Here is a 19332-nt window from a genome sequence, read left to right as displayed (position 1 = left end):
AAAACGAGTAAAAGTATGAAGCTCTCGTATCGTGAAAGCACATTAAATGGTAACGTTAATGCGATAATGCGAAGTAATAACGATAAAACAGTGTGAATGAGCGCCCATTACGGTGAACAATCCATACACGTGCATATGCACACAAGAGTTTCGAAGAAAAATAAAAAAAAAAAGAAGAAAGAGAGAGAGAAGTAATGGTAATCGATCGAGACGTGTATGTATGCGTGTGTATGCGTGTTTACGATATCTGTATGCATGTGTATGTGTATATGTACACGTACACGGTTATACGTGTGTACGTACGCATATACGTGTACACGTGCATGTGACGACGAGTATAGAAAAAAGTATGCGGGGAAGGAATAAACACATAACATTTTATGTGCGTGCGTATGTGTGTATTGTAAAGCGGCGCGCCTTGGTAATTAACGAAAAAAAAAAAAAAAAAAAAAGAAAAAAAGAAAAGATAAGAAAAGAAAAGAAAAGAAAAGAAAAGAAAAAAAAAATTATAGAGAATACGGCGACGTATTTACGTATAAGAATTAATTGACTCTAACAATTTTGTTTTACATTGTCCCAATTAATAAACAGAATGTGCATGTGCCTGTGTCCTTTGCTTCTATATGATGCCCTTTCGAAATTTTTTAACGCTTATCCACCAACACACACACACACCTTGTAGTGAAATTACCGCTTTGCATTTTGCTCTGGCTGCGATCCGACGATCATTGTTCAAAAATTTCTATCTCTTTTTTTTTTTTTTTATTACACTTTGTTTCTCTTCTTCGTCCTTCTTTCTTCTTTCTGCGAATATCTACATCTTTCTTTCTTCTTTTTCTTTTTCTTTTTTTTTATTAATATTATATTATAAGATCATGATCATGAAAGAGAGAGAGAAAGAGAGCGAGAGAGAGAGAGAGAGAGAAATTAACACGTGTTAATTTGCTGCGACCACCACGGTAACGTAAATTAAATTGTTGGATCGTTATGCCATCTCGTAAATAGATTATTATTGCGAAGGTTTATTTTTTTTTTTTTTTTTTTTTTTTCAGTCATAATTCAAGCGTACCAACGTGAAATCCGCTGGTTTTATTTTAGTTCTCTATTTTTTCTCGAATTCGATTGAGCTCCTTCTTCATCTTTTCCTTTGCCTAACACGCCCACCCATCTTTTGTACCTTTGCCTGGCTCTAGGAAAAGATTGATATTTTATCTGTCGTTAAATATCAGAAGATTTTCTGTACGATGAATGATATTTGATTAATTCATTTTATATTTACATTTACAACATCAAAATACGTGGTACATTAATTTTATTTTATTTGTTTTATCACATCAAAAAGATTATTTTACAATGAATCGATACACCTAATATTATTTTTTTATCGAAATAAGTCAGAAATAAATAAATAATGACAATTAGCCAATTTATCGTCATTCGTTAATTTTTTTATTAAACTTTTGTTTCGAACCATTATGAATTGATAAGAATGCTTAATTTTATTCTGAAACATGCGTGCACAAATATATCAGTCAAGATAAGGTTGAAACGTTTCTGAAGAGCTTGGCAAGATACAATATTGCTGTGAATGAAGGGCGTCAAAGGGCGTCGTCTTAATAAAAATATCTTGATAATAAATTACACTTGAATCGGCATATTCGATATCGATTATCAGGTGACTTCAATGAATCTGACAAGATTTCCTCTGCCTTTCAGGGGCCACCAGGATTAGACGGCATGAAGGTGAGCAATCCTCGGGGAGACCCGTTTAACCATACATTATATTTATGATTTTTGGATCCTCGATTACTACGCTCACACTACGATTTCATCACATTCAGGCATAGATTAAGTCCTGGTTGAAAATATAACGGGTATTGTTCGAGCGTGTGCGTGCAGATCACATTATTCGTTATATTTCTTCATACTTGCAGGGTGCGCAAGGAGAACCAGGGACAAAAGGAGAAAGAGGGGATCCTGGCCTACCTGTAAGTATCCTCTTCCCAAATGAAAATGAAAAATTATTGAAACTATCCTAGAATTTTATAATTAATATTTGTTACTAAAAAACCATTTTTCATTCTAAATTTGCCAAATAACGTTTCAATTAGCGTAAAATGGGGTGAATAAAAAACATCTTTATTAATCTTTCAAAAACTTATGAACGATAAATATAATTAGATCGTGAATTTTTATATAGCCAGTATTCAAATTTAATTTATATTTTAATATTCATTAAAATTCCTTTTTGTTTCATCTCGATATTTCGATCGGTTACCGAGACAAAAAAGTTTCTATAGAGATGCGAAAATAAATGGGGCTATGACACAGTGACATACATTTTTTTTTGTGTACTACGTCTTTCCAGGAATGTATTTTTCTAAAAATTACGGCTGTTATTTGTCTGAATGGGTCATTAAGACGAGCGGGAGATCCGAGACTAAGTGACAAAGATAGAAATAGTAAAAATGAAAAATTACTTTTTTCTTTACACGACGATATCTCGGCAACCGGGAATTGTATCGGGATAAATAAAAAAACGTTTTAAAGAGGAAGGTTCTACGCTTCTAATGATCGTTCATTCGTTGGCCAAAGATTATTTACTTCGAAGTTATAGCGGTTTAAAGTTTTGCTAATTTTAATAGAATTTCTAAGGTATATTGCGATAACTCAGCGAGAAAGACGTGCGAGCGAAAGATCCGAATAAGTGACAATGATGGAGATAAACGATAAAAAATTATCTTTTTCTTTGCACGACGATATCTCGGCAACCGGAAGTCGTATTGAAATAAATGAAAAAATATTTTAAAGAGGAAGGTTCTGCGCCTCTAATGATAGCTCATTCGTTAACCGGAAGTAACTATCTTCGGAATTACAACGGTTCAAAATTTTACTAATTTTAATAAGATTCAATTGGGTAAATGATTAAAAATTACTTTTCTTTTAGATGATAATATCGCAGGAACCGGAAATCGTATTAGAATAAATGAAAAAATATTTTAAAGAATAAGATTCATATTCAATGATTCGAAATTATAACGATTTAAAGTTTTTCTAATTTCTAATTTCTAATTTTGCTCGTAAGAATCTTATCAATGATATATTGAAGATCCAATGCGATTATTCAAAGCGTGTTAATAAAATTTGCGAGTTTTCTTAAATTTATCTTACTCTTATTGCGTGAGAAATTGAAAGTTATTCGAGTATTAAAGAAAAAAGACAAATAACTCAATCGTAACTCAAAAAAGATTATTTTTTTTTTTTTTTTTTGCTAAAATTTTCTTTCTACTTCCATCCACCCCATTTTACGACACTTTCCCAACAATCGCAAACTCTACCATAGCACGAAGTTTCAAGTTGTCTAATCCTCTTATTATCAAAACGGCTCGATGTCCGATCTAACTATTTAACCGTGAACAACGATATTTCATCCGAGCTGAAACTCGATTACGATGTCGTCGAGACACCCAACGACACATTCTGTTTATCCCCAGGGTACCGATGGAATTCCTGGCGCGGAGGTACAGTGGCATTCGATTATCGCTCGCCCCTCGGTGTGACTGCGACACAGTCTAACCAGCCCGGGGTAACGACGATACATCTGCCTGATCTACCCCGGGGACTGCCCCAAAATTCGTCTCTTTACTTCTTTTGCACGAAAAAGGAGGGGGCTGAAATTAAAAGTTTTGCGCCTTTCTCCCTCTTTAACACCAAAGATGTTGTTGCACGATCATCCCTTTACTCTTGCAAATTTTATCGATTATTTATTTGCCACTTCAAAGTATACATTTCGAAAATTTATTTTCTCTTTCGATTTCGTAGTATTTTTTTTTTTTTTTTTTTTTTTTTTATCTTGTTATGATGTAGTGAACAGTAGTAGTCTGTTCGATCGAGCATTACGAGATTTGAATTTTATTAAGGCAATTCGAAAATTTTTACGAAATTTTCAATGTTAAAAAGAAGTTGGAAATATAAGATGGAATTAATAGTCAGAGATATTATTTGTTAAAGAGTCAAGTTTTTGTGTACACAGTGGCTCATCGTTAATATTCGGGCATCGTTTTTTTTTTTTTTTTTTTTTTATTTTATTGATTGTTTTTTGATAAATATTTTTTGTAGCTGGTTGCGCAGTAAACAATAAATTGGATATGACGAAAGTTAAAAAATATCGCGAAAATATTTTTCTATAAATTTTGTAATTAAATTACAAAATTTACATTCTAAATCAATGATAAAATAAATTGAATATAAACCGATGTTTATTAAATTTTTATTAAATTTCGCCATTATTTAATTTATTGCATATCGGGCAAAAAAGAATAAATCGAATAAATAAAATTTATTTATAGAGAACAATCAATAACATGTCATGTCAGAATATTAATAAAACGGATCACTGTATATTTACGTTAAAGTGACAATTTTAAAGACTACAAAAGCTATGCGTGTTTTGTACATATGCATTCTCTGTTCCTTTTTTTTTGGAAATTTTTTTTTTTGAAAATTATCAAATCGAGTAAAAAATTTCTTGAATATTTATTAACCAAACTTTCTATAAATTTCTTAAAAATTCTTTATAATAGGATTTTTTCGCTCCAATGAAAATTAACCTGTTAATTATTTTCAAAATTTAATTAAATCTAAAAGAGAGGGAGAAGCGCACAATCCTCTCCATTTTGATATTCAAATTCTCTAAGAATGTACAAAACTGATAAAAAAAAAAAAAAAAATGATACAAAAAAAACAAACCGATCATCCGTTAAAAATTAAAAGTAAAACGGGTTTCAAATGTAATTGTAGCTTTCATTGCTTGCTTCTTTTAACATTAATTATTTAATTTTCACGCATTTGTGATCGTAGTCACATGTTGTATGCCATTTGAAAGCAAGTTTCGCATAGAGAAATTGTATAATATAGAAAAGTTCTTTTCTATACAATACGTATCGTGCATGTAGAAAAGAAACGAAGAGAGGCACGACCGTCACTTAACGAATAAATTCTTTGACGTACCAATTCCAGGGACCGAAGGGAGAGAAAGGTGCTAAAGGCGAATCTGTGAGTATTGATGAAATTCGACTAATCAGTTTTAAATAATTGGGCAAGGAAAAAAAAAAAAAAAAAGAAAAAAAATTCGTAGTTTGTGGCGAGCGAGCAAGCTCATAATAAATTCTTTATACATTCGATCGATTAAAAAAAAAAAAAAAACTCTCTGATTGACGAGAAATTTATTCCTCGTTCCTAGATCTAAAAATCTGTTGTATACAGTTCATTACTAATATCATTTTTACACCATTATTATCATTAACAATAAACTGCTATCACGTTGCCAACTAATACCGATTAATCAATTATTCGCATAGATAATTTAATTTTAATTGTCACGTGTGTTCCGATCCTTTCTTAATCTTAAATTTTTGTAGCACAAAGTTGTAAGATTTGTCTATCATTTGTCAAAAATAATGGGATAATACACTGTGTTCATTGCACACACGCATGTAACGTTGAAAGACGAGGAAAATCATAAATAAAAAAAAGAATAGATAGATTCAATTTTTTATGCGTATTACGTGTGCTGCCACCAGCGTATAAATTAATAAACTAAATAACTTCCTTAGAAATGTGCATAGCATAACATTAGACTACCCACTACTTTCTTTTATTATTCTGAATAAGCTCGACGTTTAAAGATCGATCAAAGACAAATTTTATACATATACACACATATGTATACATATCACGACGCCTTTATCTTGGACCGTTTAATGCTCATTTGCACAGTTTTTAATCACGATTTATTATTATTGCATAAAGAGATTTTTTATCTTGTGCCTGGCCTTTTTTGCACGTCCGCGAAAATAATTTCGCCTGTACGTTAACACGCCATTTGGATGCTGAAACGTTTCTCGTGTATGAATACAGGGACCGCCGGGGAAACGGGGTAGGAAAGGCGACAAAGGCAACAAAGGAGATCAGGGTGTACCCGGCCTCGATGCTCCCTGTCCATTAGGGGCCGACGGACTTCCGCTGGCAGGATGCGGTTGGAGGCCACCCCAGGTATCTCACCAGGTTCTCCCTATTCGTTTCAATTAATTCTTCTCGTCGGCTTAACCAACGTCGGGATGGACGACTTCCTTGTTCTTGTCTTCTTTTCTCACGTTTCTCTTTTCCCCACCTCCCCCCATTTATACGCGCTGATACTTGATTCTTTTTTCTTTGAGCCAAGGTTTATTTATCTAATCGGTTCTATTGAAGATTGAAGTAATTTGGGGTGGGAGAATTTTCTAGATATATGTATATATATATTTATATAGATTGAATAAGTATGAAGGTTTAACCTTTATCCTTAGAGTACTTGGCATGATTATTTTCGATTGTTATTAACCCTGAATTGACGCACGAGAAAAGAATTTATAGATTCTAGGGTATAAGTGATAGTGAATTAAATTTTGGAAATATTCAAATTAAAGAAACGAATAAAAGCAAAAGGTACAGTGCGCCAAGATACAGGGTTAATTTAATCATCGTCAACCTTTGCTTTCGTTGGAGTAACTAACAAGTGTCGGTGTGTAACAACGAGAGATAAAAATCGAAATGTCTATAATAGTAAGCTTGGAACATGATTGGTGAGAAGGGGAGTTGTAAAACAAACAAAAAAAAAGAAAACTAAGTAGGTAGAAACGCTTGGATTCTCGTATGTGCTTAGCAGGACATCACTAGCACCTCGATACCAGCTGTCGAAGGTCCTGAACCTGCAGAAACGGATTACGAGGAGCCGGAAGAGGAATACGAGGAGTATACGGATCCGAATGGAAATCTAGCCGAGCAATAATTGCTCGTTGTGCGCTGCCCTAATCACTACCAACAACTACCACCACTACTACCACTACCATCACCACTACAACCACCAAAACCACCACAGCCATCGCCCTCATCACTCGTCTCACCTTGCTCTCCCAAACTAACGTGGTCCTGGTAATTGCAAGTCCCGTAGTTATACTAACTGTTGTGTGCACGTACAGTCGCGGCTATATATACCATGCTCCTGAATAACGGAGAAGAAAACTACGATTTCGATAAAATTAATCTTGCAAATCTTATTCCTTTCCGGTTTCATTGCTGCATCATCCCAATTGTTGTACCTATTCTACGCTGTAATAGAGTGAAAGAAGTCTAAGCTTGCTTTGCTTTCCTATTTATAAAAAAGGATTGATCCATATTAAAAAAGAAAAAGATTTAATAGTAAGGTTAAAAACAAGTAAATTGTAACAGCAATATTTTCTGGCTGCCTATGCTTGTCTAAAATTGTCCGCTTTTCATTTCTCGTTTGCTAACTAATTAAATATTAATGACGAAATGCATAAAATGCAAATCACGACGAAAATGGAATCGTTTCGAAATTTCAAAAGCATACGACGTACTTTTACTTTTTATTGTATTTCAAAGCGATCATCTTCTATTTTTTTTTTTTTCTCTCTTCATCTTTGAATGCGAACACAAATCTTCATTACGTTTGCTTTAAGCTTTAAAGAAACGTCGTTGCAAATATTTACATCAGAATTTCTTTTTTTTTTTGATCTCGTGTTTTCAGAGAAGAAGGAATATTCTTCACGATTGGCTAGAAGAGGAAGCGCAAAAGGAAGAAGGGCAGTGATACAAACGCATTAAAAGAAGAAGATAGTACATATTTTCGAGGACCTCTGTGTATACTCCATCGTAAAAAAAAAAAAAAAAAGGAAAAAAAAGAAAAAACAAAAAAAATTTATCCAGTTTAACGCGAACTAGAATCGAGTTATTTGAGAAAAAGAAATATATATATTTTTTTACATATATATATATTTTTTTTTCTTTTTTTTGGCATATAATTACACGTATGCCAGAAATAATATTCTTGCCATCGGGTGTTGTAAATAAGTGTACTTACAGTGTTTAGCGTCCGCAAATAGTGCGTGTACATAAATATTTAGAGCTTACTACCGGAAATGCGGTTAGAACATCATAATTTTATCGACAATTTGTTTATAATTGTAAACGTAAACACCGGTAATTTATAAATTACTTTAATTATAAGTAAAAGTGAGAGAGAGAGAGAGAGAGAGAGAGAGAGAGAGAGAGAGAGAGAGAAGATACCGAATTATATCAAATATCGTTCGCACAACGTAACATAGCGATATAGCAAAGTTCTAAAACAATAGACAATTTATTGATCTATTAATATGATTATCAATGTGTGTTCTTTTTCTTATTTTTTTTTTTTTTTTTTTTTATATATATATAAATACTACGTGAATTCTATATGAAAAATAAATTTGTCTCTCTGTTGGTTATATGAATGAGAATGTTTCGAGAAAGCATAAAATGTAAAAAAATTTCAGATCTTTAAAATTGTCAAATTGTTAATCTTATTCTACCTTTTTTAACTCGAAATTAATTCGAAAAGGAAAATTGTATCTTTTAAAATATTAAAAAAAAAAAAAAAAAAAAATTATATCTTTCAAAATATTGTTACCTTGGACGTATTATATTCTCAAGTAAATTTCTAAATCAATTAGTTATTTTTCTATCTATTTATTTGTTTGCTAAAGTGCAATCAAAAGCATTTAAGCATAATTATAATATTATGTATTTATATTACTATAATTTCTACTATAATTATTACTTTTATTATACATTATTATGTTTTTAAGATATTTTTTTTTTTTTCTTCTTAAATTATGTCTATCTATAAAAAAATCTGATTTTTCTGATGTATCAAAATTTGTATTCATAAATTTCAATTGTGTTCAATCATCTAGGAAACTTGAATTTTATTTTCATCGAAAAAATAATGAGATATGATTATTATAACGAGGAACGATTAATACTTATTCCCCCGATATGTGTCATTTATGTGCACAATAAATATGTGCGTACCTGTGTCATTTTATCGCCTTTGGTACGTTCTAATAAAATAGTGCATATTTTTGCACAATCGTGAGGGAAAATTTTTATACAAATATCAGTTAATAATGCATATCTTGATATCATTTTTATCTAGATTAGTAATAATATCAACTGTAAAGCAAAGGAGTAACGTGTACACATTGTCAATACTATCAAGTATTGTTAAATAAAGAATAAGTATATATCTATCGTTTTCATATTGGCGTATAGCAAATCCCGAGATGGAATTGATTCCTATTTATACATACATATATATATATATATATATATATATATATATATATATATATATATATATATATAAAGAAAAATAAAATATAAAAAATAAAGGGAAAAGTTTATAAATTTATGAGATTAATTTATTACTTGATAATTGAATACGTGTTAATGTTATCTTTTTCTAAACTAAATTTGAAATTTTTTTTTGTAAGTTCTTGTAGTAAAAATCTTTCAGGTACTAAAATTTTATATTGATTATTCCTTAAAATATATAGTACTATATTAATTATTATTTTATAATATTTAGTTTTATTACAATTAATGTACAATGTAGAAGATATATAACATAGTTATATAATCAAAATTATATCTTTTTACAATTTAAGTAACTTATATTTCTTAAAATATGATTGTACTTTATCCTTTGGGTAAGGTTTTGTTGCTAAACATGTTGGAATATTTTCAGGCTGTTCAATCCAGAGTTTATGATGGATGTTCTCATTTGTCAATGTTAAAGATAAATTATTTAAACTGGTCTCATCTGGAATCTAACATTAATATAAATATAAATATATCTATATATGAATATATTATAAATGTCACCATACTCCTTCGCTATTTTAAAAATTGTATACACAAGAGTTATGCACAATAATATGTTCAAATTGACGTCTAATATCTATAATACATATAGTTCCTGGATATACTTACTTCCAAGACAACTTTGTGCATAACATCTAAATTGGCAAGGTAGGCTTGTGTGTAATTATCATTATAAAAAAGATGAGTAACAGCAGTGCACGCATGGCATGCTTGAGCTATAACTGCGCCAATGGGCCAATCCATTGTTTTCAGAAGATCTCCTCTTACTATCACATATTGAACTAGCACGCTCATCCTAATGATGTAAAAGATATTTAATTTTCTTAGAACATTATAAAATTATAGAATATGCAAAAATTATCGTAAGGCTGATCTTGATGAATTATTAAATTTTGGACATTTGTGTCAATTGTGTCAAATTCTTTTAATTTTCTGTATACTAAATTTAATGCAATTTACAATCCTTACATAGTAAGTGCCAAAAATATATATAATTCATATAAATAAGAAAACAATAGGAAGTACTTTTAAAGTATTTATCTATTGAAATGTCTGTTTAGTATTATAATATCCAAAAGTAAAATACAAATATCATTGTAATATTCTTTTGGCGTTGTAGTTTAAATCAGATGTATTATTTATATAAATTGTTGTTATTAAAGACAAATTACTCATACAAAAATACTGTGTATAATATGTTATAATGTTTAAAACATATTTCATTTATGTAGAATACAATAACTTTGTACATTTAAAATATTTTTCATTATTATTAATATACCAAAAGATGTATGACCTGATGCAATTTTTTTATGAATAAAAGTTTAAAAAAAAATTTTGATCATCTTTACTTCTTTTAAATAAAATATGTTTTTATAATTTTATCAAAATAAATACACACATTTAAATACACCTCATTAATATATACAATAAAATATAAAATTTGAAATTTTATTCGTTTATTTAATAAAAAATCTATGTTTAGAAAAAATGCTACCTGTTTATAACACTATTATCAATTAGAAAAATACCGATTATATTATTATTTTAAAAAAAATTAATAAAAATTTTGATATACAATAATTTATGATTTAATTAAAAAAAAAATACAAAATGAATATTATATAAATTTCAATCTTTGTTCGAATATAAATAAAAAAAGAGACGAAATTTAATCATAGGAAAAATTCATTTAAAGAATTACAAGATTATAACATTAAATAAAAATGTAATAGTAATTAAAAAAATTAATACAGATCATTATTTCAATCATTACATGTAACTTCCTATATTATATTCCTATATTATTTTATCTATACATTATTCTAGAATTATTCTATCTACATTTTCTGATTACATTTATGAAATTTTTTTTTTTATGTAAAATTTTATTATTTTATATGACTCAAATTTTTTTACTATACTATAATATTATTTATTTAAATTTTCATTTATAATATTATTTAAACATATTTTATTTTACATGAAAATTATTGTTATAATATAACTTATATTCGAGATTTTTTTTATTGTATTTTATTATTTATAATAAATATTGTTTTTTAAAATACAATTTGTTTTTATTCAAATCTTTCTATGTATAATATATTAATCAATTAATTGATAATTTTATAATTTTCATTTATAAATAATAAGATATACACATTTATTAAAATCAAGAAAAATAATCTTTATGCGTTCTTCTTCTTTTTGTATAAACAATCATTAATAATACCTATCAAAAAATAAAACTGATTTTTCTCTAAAAGAACTATACTATACTATACATAGAAAAAAATATAATCTTCCAGAGGGCAGCACTGATTATAGATGGCGCATATGATGTTTTTCAGTTACAAATATTACATAGGAGGTGAATTCCATTGAACCGGTTACCATTCTCATCTTTGCAAGTGAGACTGTTGGACGAATAGTGATTCTGCATAAAATATAATTTTGTCACAAAATATAAGGTATAAATTTTATGTAGTTACATTAATTTTGAACTGAATATTTATATGCAATTAATTTTATAATATTTTTAATTTTTATCTGTTTAATATATATTTAAATATGATTATAAACGGAAATTTAAAAATTGTGAAATATTATAATAAATATAAATCTTTATATATACAAAAAATGCAAAAATTATATTTCATTATTATTAAACAGATCGAAATTATATAGAATTTTGCTTTTATTTGTTTTTAATTTTTTTTTTTAAAGTTTATTCGATCTAGTTTCAGAAAGTTCTCGATGGTGCAATAACCACTCACACAAAAGAAATACCTAATATACTTACTATACATGAAAATGATTGAATAATTATTGCAAATCAATTTATTAGTTTTAGAAATAGAATTTAATTGTATTTTATAAAATTATATAAATTATAATATACTTTTTTAAAATATATTACTGATTATATGAAATATATCTTTAATAATATATAAAAAAATTTCATAATTGTAAAGGTCTTTTTAGAAAGACCATATAAATTCTTATATATCTTTTTTCACATAATAAGTATACATATATAAGATACTTTTTAGTATATCTATATGTATATATATTGAATATCGATTAAATTGTATTGATCTGTAATATAGCAAAAGCGTCTTGTAGTTTTCCTTGTTTTTTTTAATTTTAAATGAGTATTCCTAAAATTTTGTTTTATTATTTGGAATAAAGGAATGATTATCTTTTGTAATTATTCATTTGCTTTTTTCCAATTATTAATATATTATTAAATTTTATGAGTTTTTTATATCATAATTTCGTATATAGAATCAATTTTTTTTCTTTTTGACATTATTTTTTTAGCAAATAAAATATAATATATGATAATGATATAGCTAACTAAAATTTATGTAACAATTTTCAGAGATATGTAAAAAGGTTAAAGATAGGATGAATAAGGTTATTTTTAGTTTTTGTAAATAAGATAAATTAAAAGATTATGAAAAAGAAATAATTGAATGAAAAATGTTAAAAGTTTAAAAAAAATTTTCACGAAAATTGAAAATCATAATTTTATAATTAAAAAAAAAAAAATGATTAATTTTGCTATAAAGAAAACTTAAAAATTTATATTAATATTTTATGTTCATGCAAAAAGATATGTAAATTTTTATTATATTACAAATACCTAAGTAATTATTTAAAAGAATAATTATAAAAGATAGAGAGTAATTAAAGACATGCTTGCATTTCATTTTAAGGAAATTAAAACATTTTATAAATTATTTAGTTTTTAATGTAGAAATTTTATTATATTATTATATAAAACTACTATTGTATAAAAAATTTTTCACAAAATTAATTTATTCTAAGAAAAATTATGTTTTAATTTTTAAAAAAATATAATAATTGCATTTTCCAAGTACAAAAATATATAAAACTATATAAATATAATACAGGAATATAAATTTAGTTTTGTCCTGTAAAATTTTTTTCTATCTCTAATTTTTTCTATCTTTTTTACTATCTATCTTTTTTTTCTATCTTTTTTGAAGTATGTAACTATGCTCAATTAAGTAGAAAATCTTATATATTGTATATATTAATCAGGCACAATATATAATGTTTTTTACATTAATAATAAATAATAATATTGATATTATTATATAATATCTGTAAATATTATAATTTTAATAAAATATTATAACCTATAACTATAATCTAAAATGGATATTTACATAAACTTTCTTTTATAATGGAAAATAAAATTCTTTTCAAATTATATTCATGAAAATTTTTTTCCTATTACAGAAATACAAAACTTAATAATGCCGGTCCCAGCACTTCAAAAACCTGCACCTGCTTTTCAAGGTACTGCAGTTGTAAATGGAGAATTTAAAGATATTTCTCTTTCTGATTATAAAGGAAAATATCTTGTTCTATTCTTCTATCCATTAGACTTGTACGTATTTTAATTCATGATTTTATATGTGTGTATTTGATGATGTAATTTTTTAATTATGTATCATATGTTAAAAAATGATAATTTATTTTACAGTACATTTGTTTGCCCTACTGAAATCATTGCCTTTTCCGATCGTGCTGATGAATTTGAACAAATTGGTTGTAAACTCATTGCAGCATCAACTGATTCTCACTTCAGTCATTTAGCATGGGTAAATACACCACGTAAGCAAGGTGGTCTTGGTGAAATGAACATTCCTCTTCTTGCTGATAAAAGTTCCAAGATCGCACGTGATTATGGCGTGCTTGATGAAGAAAGTGGAATTCCATTTCGTGGTCTCTTTATCATAGATGACAAACAAAATTTACGTCAAATTACTATCAATGACTTGCCAGTTGGCAGGTAAAATTCACATAAACTAATATTTTTACATATCTAATAAATAATGTTGCTTTATTTTAATAAATTCATATATTTATAGGTCTGTTGATGAGACTTTGCGTTTAGTTCAAGCATTCCAATATACTGATAAACATGGAGAAGTATGTCCAGCTGGCTGGAAACCAGGAAAGAAAACTATGAAGCCTGATGTAGTTGCTTCTAAAGAATATTTTAAAGATACATAAGTAAAAAAAAAAGAAAGAAAAAAATTTCTATACTTTATTAAAACTGTCATTTATGTAAAATATTACATTTTTTAAAAATCAATCAAAAACTTGTTCTGTAATGAACATGGTATATAATTTAAAATCTTAACACTAATTATATTTTCAATATCAACTATTTTCATTTCTTACAATAAATAAGTATCTTTCATACATTGTGTATTTTATTAATCACTCATTTAAATAATATATTTCACTATCTAGTTTTATTTTTGTTTAATGATTATAAATATACATACAATCATATTTCAAATGAAGATTGTCATTATTAACTATTGAATGGTTTTTGTTAGCAATTTAATTTTGAAAGTATGAGATTGGAAATTATTGAATTGACATCATTAATTACGGATAAAATAATGTATATACATCTTTATGGCTTCTCAATATAACAAATGGACTTATATAAATCAATATTTATCATTAAATTATAAAATATATAATGTCTAATAATTGTGAAAATGTCATTGCTAAAACAGGTTAAGAAATTTATAAAATACTTTAATTTGCCTAAAATATTATAATAATAAATTTCTAATAGAAGGGACGATAAATTTAAAACATTAATATTTATTGAATATCATGATATAATATTTACAATTATAAGTCAAAATTTGACTTTTCCATTTTAGTTTTAAATGTTAAAGTATTATTATAATCTTTCAAACGATAATTTAATATTCTAATAATTATAATGTCGTAGAAACCTAACTAGTTTTAAAATGTATCCCTATCGTAAAAAAGATTAGGAAACTATATACGCAGTTCAACGTATGACGGGAATAATATTATTTAATATAATTCAATTACAGGATGTGGTCTCTTTCATTGTTTTATTATTGGATTATGTGGCATGTGTGCAATTGCAGAAGCCTGCGTTCTTCCGACTATTCTAATTGTAGTTCCATTCATGGCATGTGATTTAAGCCTAAGTGCAAGCCAAGCAACTGCTGTGCACGCTACGTTAACTTTAGGTACATATAGAATGTATGTACGTAGATATTTTTTTAACAATATATGACAAACTGAAATTAACCGAAATTAATAATTTATACAAAACACAATAAAAAATTATTTATAATAAAACTAATAATTAATAAGAACGTGAGATTGAACACGCCATCCTAATCATAAAAAATCATTTCAAAAAATTAAATATCAATGCTATGATAATTCAATTTAAAGTGTCGTTCTAGATGATAAAACTAGAATCAAAGAATATTTTTTTTTTTTATACTTGATACTTCTGATTAGATCTTTATGAAATAATAATTATATAAGTGAAGTATTATAAGATTCATAAAAATAACTTCTAATATTCAAACTATATTTATATTCATATTTATCCAATTAGTACTATTTTTTTCTTGGATTCACTCATCAGATTCTCTATTATTACAAGAGTCCGATAATAATAAATGAAAATGTAATTCAAATTTTCAATTCATTGAAAAAAATAGAAGGATATTTCACTGATACGCAATAAAATGATTCATCATTATTCATTCTATTGCTAGGGAATACGTAATTCGATTTCTTATCCGGAAATTATTCCTCGTTAAATTTCACTAGTCACTGATTATGAATCATTCAGGGTCGTGAGATTTCTATTCATTTCTATTCAATGGCAATTATAGTTCCGTTATTTCTAAACTTTCTAATATACTATAATAAGATTTTTACATAAAATTTTATGATAAATCAATATATATATATATATATATATATATATATACATACATATTTGAAATGATTTATAGTATATTTTTTGATAATAAGATTATGTATAGGAATGGCTGTAGGAGGATTTCTGTTCGGAATAATAATCGATGCAAGTGGACGTAAGGGTTCCATTCCTGTCACTATGATCGTTGTATTTTGCGCTACTATCAGTTTATCCTTTGCGCAAACTACATTTCTGATATACATTTCAACATTTATACTTGGATTAGGGTAAGTTTATCTAATCATTCGTAAATTTTTACGAAATCCTATTCTTTCGAATATTATAATATATATTGCTTAATTTATATTTTAAATAATAATTAATGAGTCCTTAAAATAATAAAAAAAATATTATCACCTATCTTTCCTGTGCACAACACATACATTCAACATACATTCAACATGTACGTAAGAACAACATAAAAACATTCGTTTATTTCAGATTAGCTGGTAATAATGTGGTTTTAAGAGTATATCTAATCGAATTACTGCCCATGAAACGAAGAGGCTTTTGTTTAGTTATTTTGGATGTATTAGGAGTCCTTAGTTACATATCTATTTTAGGCTAGTGTTTATAAATACGTATAGAACACGTGTATTTATCACATTACACAAAGAAGTATAAAGAAATAAAATTGAAACTATGATCAAATTCGCAGGATTGTCATGGCTGCTAATGCCCTCGATCTTACTATTCCAAAATAAAAAATTTCGACCAAATTCTTGGCGAGTCCTTACAGGATTAGGAGGTATACCAAATTTGATCATAGCGTGTGCGACTAGTCTGCTGCCGGCAAGTCCAAGATATTTGCTTTATCGACGACGCCATGAGGAAGCATTATCGATATTACGACAAATTTATGCTATTAATAATTCGAAACACGTCGATACTTTCGTACTTTCGGTACGAAATTTTCCATTTTAATCTCACATAACAATGCAAAATTGCGTAACGATATTTTTTCTTATTCCAGCAAAGCAATTTGGAAAACTGTGTTCAACAAATTGAAGAGGAAGACGAAGAGACGAATAATATGATCAAAACGATACATAAATTTTGTGTCAAAACGTATAAACGTATTCGAGAAATATGTAAATCATTTAAATATACTACAATATTAGGAATCTGTACTAATTTTCTGCAATTCCCGGGGTAAAATGTCATATCATCTTTTTTTCATCTATATTAATTTTGCATTAATTTCCACAACACATTTTTTCCATACCGATATCTTTTTTTAAAATCGATTTCGAATTTAACGAGTGATTATAATTAAAATTAGGATGATGTGGGTTGCTCTCTGGAGCGTACAAATTCTTCAGCAAACGGAAAATGTACACAAATCGTCGAGGAAGGATTACGCATGCGTTATTGATATAGAAGACTTGGCGTTAGGATTTTTGCGTAATTGTCAAGAGGTAGACATGGATCGTTTTCGAATGATTTTGTATCTATCGTTGAGCTATTTGGTGGCAGAAATTTTATTGGCAATTGGGATCGATATTGTGGGTAGAAAAATATTTCTAGGTAAAAATCGTCTATTAAACAACTATTAACATAGTTTCACAAATATTTCCATTTGAATATATATTTTACATATTAATCAACAACTTCTTCCGTTGTTACAATTTTGTAAGAATTAACTTGAATTTTTTTCAGTGCTTTCGGGCCTAGTGGGAGCAACAGCATGCTTGGGCTTATTGTTTACAGTTCATAACGTAATACAACTCGTTCTTTCACTGATTATATTAGCAACTTACGTAATTGGTCGTACAACAGCGTCGATAATCTTGCTGGAAAATTATTTTACTGGCGTAAGGTTAATTATGAAACAGTTTGTGAAAAATTCATGCGTCTCTCTCTCTCTCTCTCTCTCTCTCTCTCTCTCTCTCTCTCTCTCTCTCTCTCTCTGGTGCACGCCATGAAATTTTTGTTAAATCGTTTCATGGTTTATTTCAGGGGTACGATCATCGGTTTATCTAGAATATTTCCATACTTGGTCGGTAGTTTTAGTAAATTATTTCTAAATGTACAGTGCGCTTCTAGTATCATCGTTATGTCAGGAATTTTAATAAGTAAACGAAAGAAAATTTTCCACTTTCTCTAGCTTTTTTTTTTTTTGTAGAAATAAAAAAAAAAAAGAAGAAGGTTGTGGGGGAAAATTTTTAACGAACCAATGATTCCAGGCGCCGCAGTTGCAGGATCACGAATGACTGATCTAACCCGGTTACCGATGCAAGAATAACTCGTTAACATTCCTCTATGGTCTTATATAATCTTGACAAATTATGGATTAATGATGATTAATTTATTGCATCATGATTGTGAGCACAATGTAATTTGCAAATCTACAACGGAGAGAATAAAAATTTTTTTTTTTTTATACAAAAAAAAAAAGAAGCATTATACGAAATCCTTCCCTTTTTATTACACTTTGTAATTATCAATTAACGAAATAAGATTTAATCGAATATTCTTGATAACCAGTATCTAATTATAACACGATCACCGTGGAATTCATCGAAACGATTATTTCTGATATTTTAAGAAAATGATTTAATGTTATTGCACGCGTGTTAAATATGTCTGCGATCTATATACACAAACGTTACACAATATTTCTAATGCTATATATTCGGCGAATGAATGAAATCATGAAATGGAAATCTACCATTTCAAAGTTCTGCTTTTCGAATATTTATCAAATGTTCTACTTACTGAAATAGCCCGTTCCATTTATTGCTTCGTACGATAATTCAATACGAAATTTCGTGGATTAATATCTTCTGCGACGGATTAATTTGTCGAAAAGGAATCGTAAGAGTTTTGGGAAAAAATTTCTCACCTCGAAGTATTTACGAGTATATTGAAGAAGAGAGAAAAGAAAGGTTTCGAAATTTCGAAGTTTCCAGAAAAATATCTAGAAAAGAGTAATTATCAACATATTTCAATATCAACAGTTTTATCAATCGTAATTAAATATTATATTACACGATATGAGGAAAACTATGGCTGTAGTTGTATTGCAAGTGTTGCTTTCACAGCAGAGTTTCTGATGCTATTACAAAGTGATTTTTGGAAAATTGTCATAGTTATTTTCTTTTAATCGTTTATTACTTCTTTTTTTATTTTAACTTAAGAGTTTGATTCATTGGTAAAAATAAATTCGTATTTAAAAATGTATTCTAATTTTCGACTTATCTTTATTACAAAGAAATTTTGTTTAGTGTCACACGTCAAACAGGTTCATA

General features: G+C 27.7%; 4 protein-coding genes and 1 long non-coding RNA gene across 41 annotated transcripts in view; 3 read left to right on the top strand and 2 right to left on the bottom strand.

Moving 5' to 3' along the window:
• Positions 1 to 8482, top strand: part of LOC100867579 (uncharacterized) — a 200349-nt gene extending 191867 nt beyond the window's left edge. For 15 of the 29 annotated variants that reach the window (XM_031918067.2, XM_086911451.1, XM_086911522.1 and 12 more), the window contains 7 exons: positions 1717 to 1743; positions 1935 to 1988; positions 3495 to 3521; positions 5020 to 5055; positions 5920 to 6054; positions 6704 to 6972; positions 7589 to 7758. In XM_031918067.2, coding sequence (XP_031773927.1) covers positions 1717 to 1743; positions 1935 to 1988; positions 3495 to 3521; positions 5020 to 5055; positions 5920 to 6054; positions 6704 to 6829 — 405 coding nt within the window. In that variant the 3' untranslated portion in view covers positions 6830 to 6972; positions 7589 to 7758. Of the gene's footprint in view, positions 1 to 1716; positions 1744 to 1934; positions 1989 to 3494; positions 3587 to 5019; positions 5056 to 5919; positions 6055 to 6703; positions 6973 to 7588 lie in introns of those variants that run through there. The other 14 variants (XM_086911459.1, XM_086911427.1, XM_086911394.1 and 11 more) reach the window with 13 other exon arrangements.
• A 963-nt stretch (positions 8483 to 9445) lies between these two features.
• On the bottom strand, positions 9446 to 11590 carry LOC100867701 (putative peptidyl-tRNA hydrolase PTRHD1). Of its 4 annotated transcripts, none has more exons than XM_012489848.3 (3): positions 11498 to 11590; positions 9871 to 10057; positions 9446 to 9707 (listed from the first exon to the last, which is right to left on the bottom strand). In XM_012489848.3, the coding sequence occupies exons 2-3, from the start codon at positions 10054 to 10056 to the stop codon at positions 9534 to 9536; spliced, it is 360 nt and encodes a 119-aa protein (XP_012345302.1). In that variant the 5' UTR covers position 10057; positions 11498 to 11590; the 3' UTR covers positions 9446 to 9533. The 4 variants fall into 4 exon arrangements, with proteins under 4 accessions (XP_012345302.1, XP_086767742.1, XP_086767744.1 ...); XM_086911616.1 differs by having other exon boundaries at positions 11427 to 11563; XM_086911618.1 differs by having other exon boundaries at positions 10760 to 11515.
• Prx2 (Peroxiredoxin 2) lies at positions 11574 to 14508 on the top strand. Its single transcript, XM_086911603.1, has 4 exons — positions 11574 to 11735; positions 13537 to 13687; positions 13784 to 14092; positions 14172 to 14508. Exons 2-4 carry the CDS (start codon positions 13554 to 13556, stop codon positions 14314 to 14316), a joined length of 588 nt encoding a protein of 195 aa, XP_086767729.1. The 5' UTR covers positions 11574 to 11735; positions 13537 to 13553; the 3' UTR covers positions 14317 to 14508.
• An 87-nt stretch (positions 14509 to 14595) lies between these two features.
• On the top strand, positions 14596 to 18478 carry LOC105736199 (synaptic vesicle 2-related protein). 6 transcript variants are annotated; one of them, XM_086911557.1, is made up of 10 exons: positions 14596 to 14834; positions 15168 to 15342; positions 16146 to 16308; positions 16523 to 16644; positions 16740 to 16984; positions 17055 to 17233; positions 17364 to 17608; positions 17741 to 17900; positions 18041 to 18156; positions 18268 to 18478. In XM_086911557.1, exons 3-10 carry the CDS (start codon positions 16148 to 16150, stop codon positions 18324 to 18326), a joined length of 1287 nt encoding a protein of 428 aa, XP_086767683.1. In that variant the 5' UTR covers positions 14596 to 14834; positions 15168 to 15342; positions 16146 to 16147; the 3' UTR covers positions 18327 to 18478. The 6 variants fall into 6 exon arrangements, 5 of the variants coding, with proteins under 5 accessions (XP_086767683.1, XP_012345297.2, XP_086767676.1 ...); XR_004225368.2 differs by having other exon boundaries at positions 14606 to 14834; positions 15168 to 15329; positions 17741 to 17895; XM_012489843.3 differs by having other exon boundaries at positions 14606 to 14834; positions 15168 to 15329.
• LOC147658660 (uncharacterized) lies at positions 17602 to 19001 on the bottom strand. Its single transcript, XR_015293173.1, has 3 exons — positions 18800 to 19001; positions 18256 to 18429; positions 17602 to 17874 (listed from the first exon to the last, which is right to left on the bottom strand). It is a non-coding gene; the product is annotated as an uncharacterized LOC147658660 (long non-coding RNA).
• Between the last annotated feature and the right edge of the window lie 331 nt (positions 19002 to 19332).

This window comes from Apis florea, unplaced genomic scaffold, assembly GCF_048593485.1.
Source record: "Apis florea isolate Af1SG1 unplaced genomic scaffold, ASM4859348v1 contig_1789_pilon, whole genome shotgun sequence".
Classification (NCBI taxonomy): Eukaryota; Metazoa; Arthropoda; class Insecta; order Hymenoptera; family Apidae; genus Apis; species Apis florea.
Note: the sequence above shows the minus strand (reverse complement) of the source record. Positions and strands in the feature narration are given on the sequence as shown.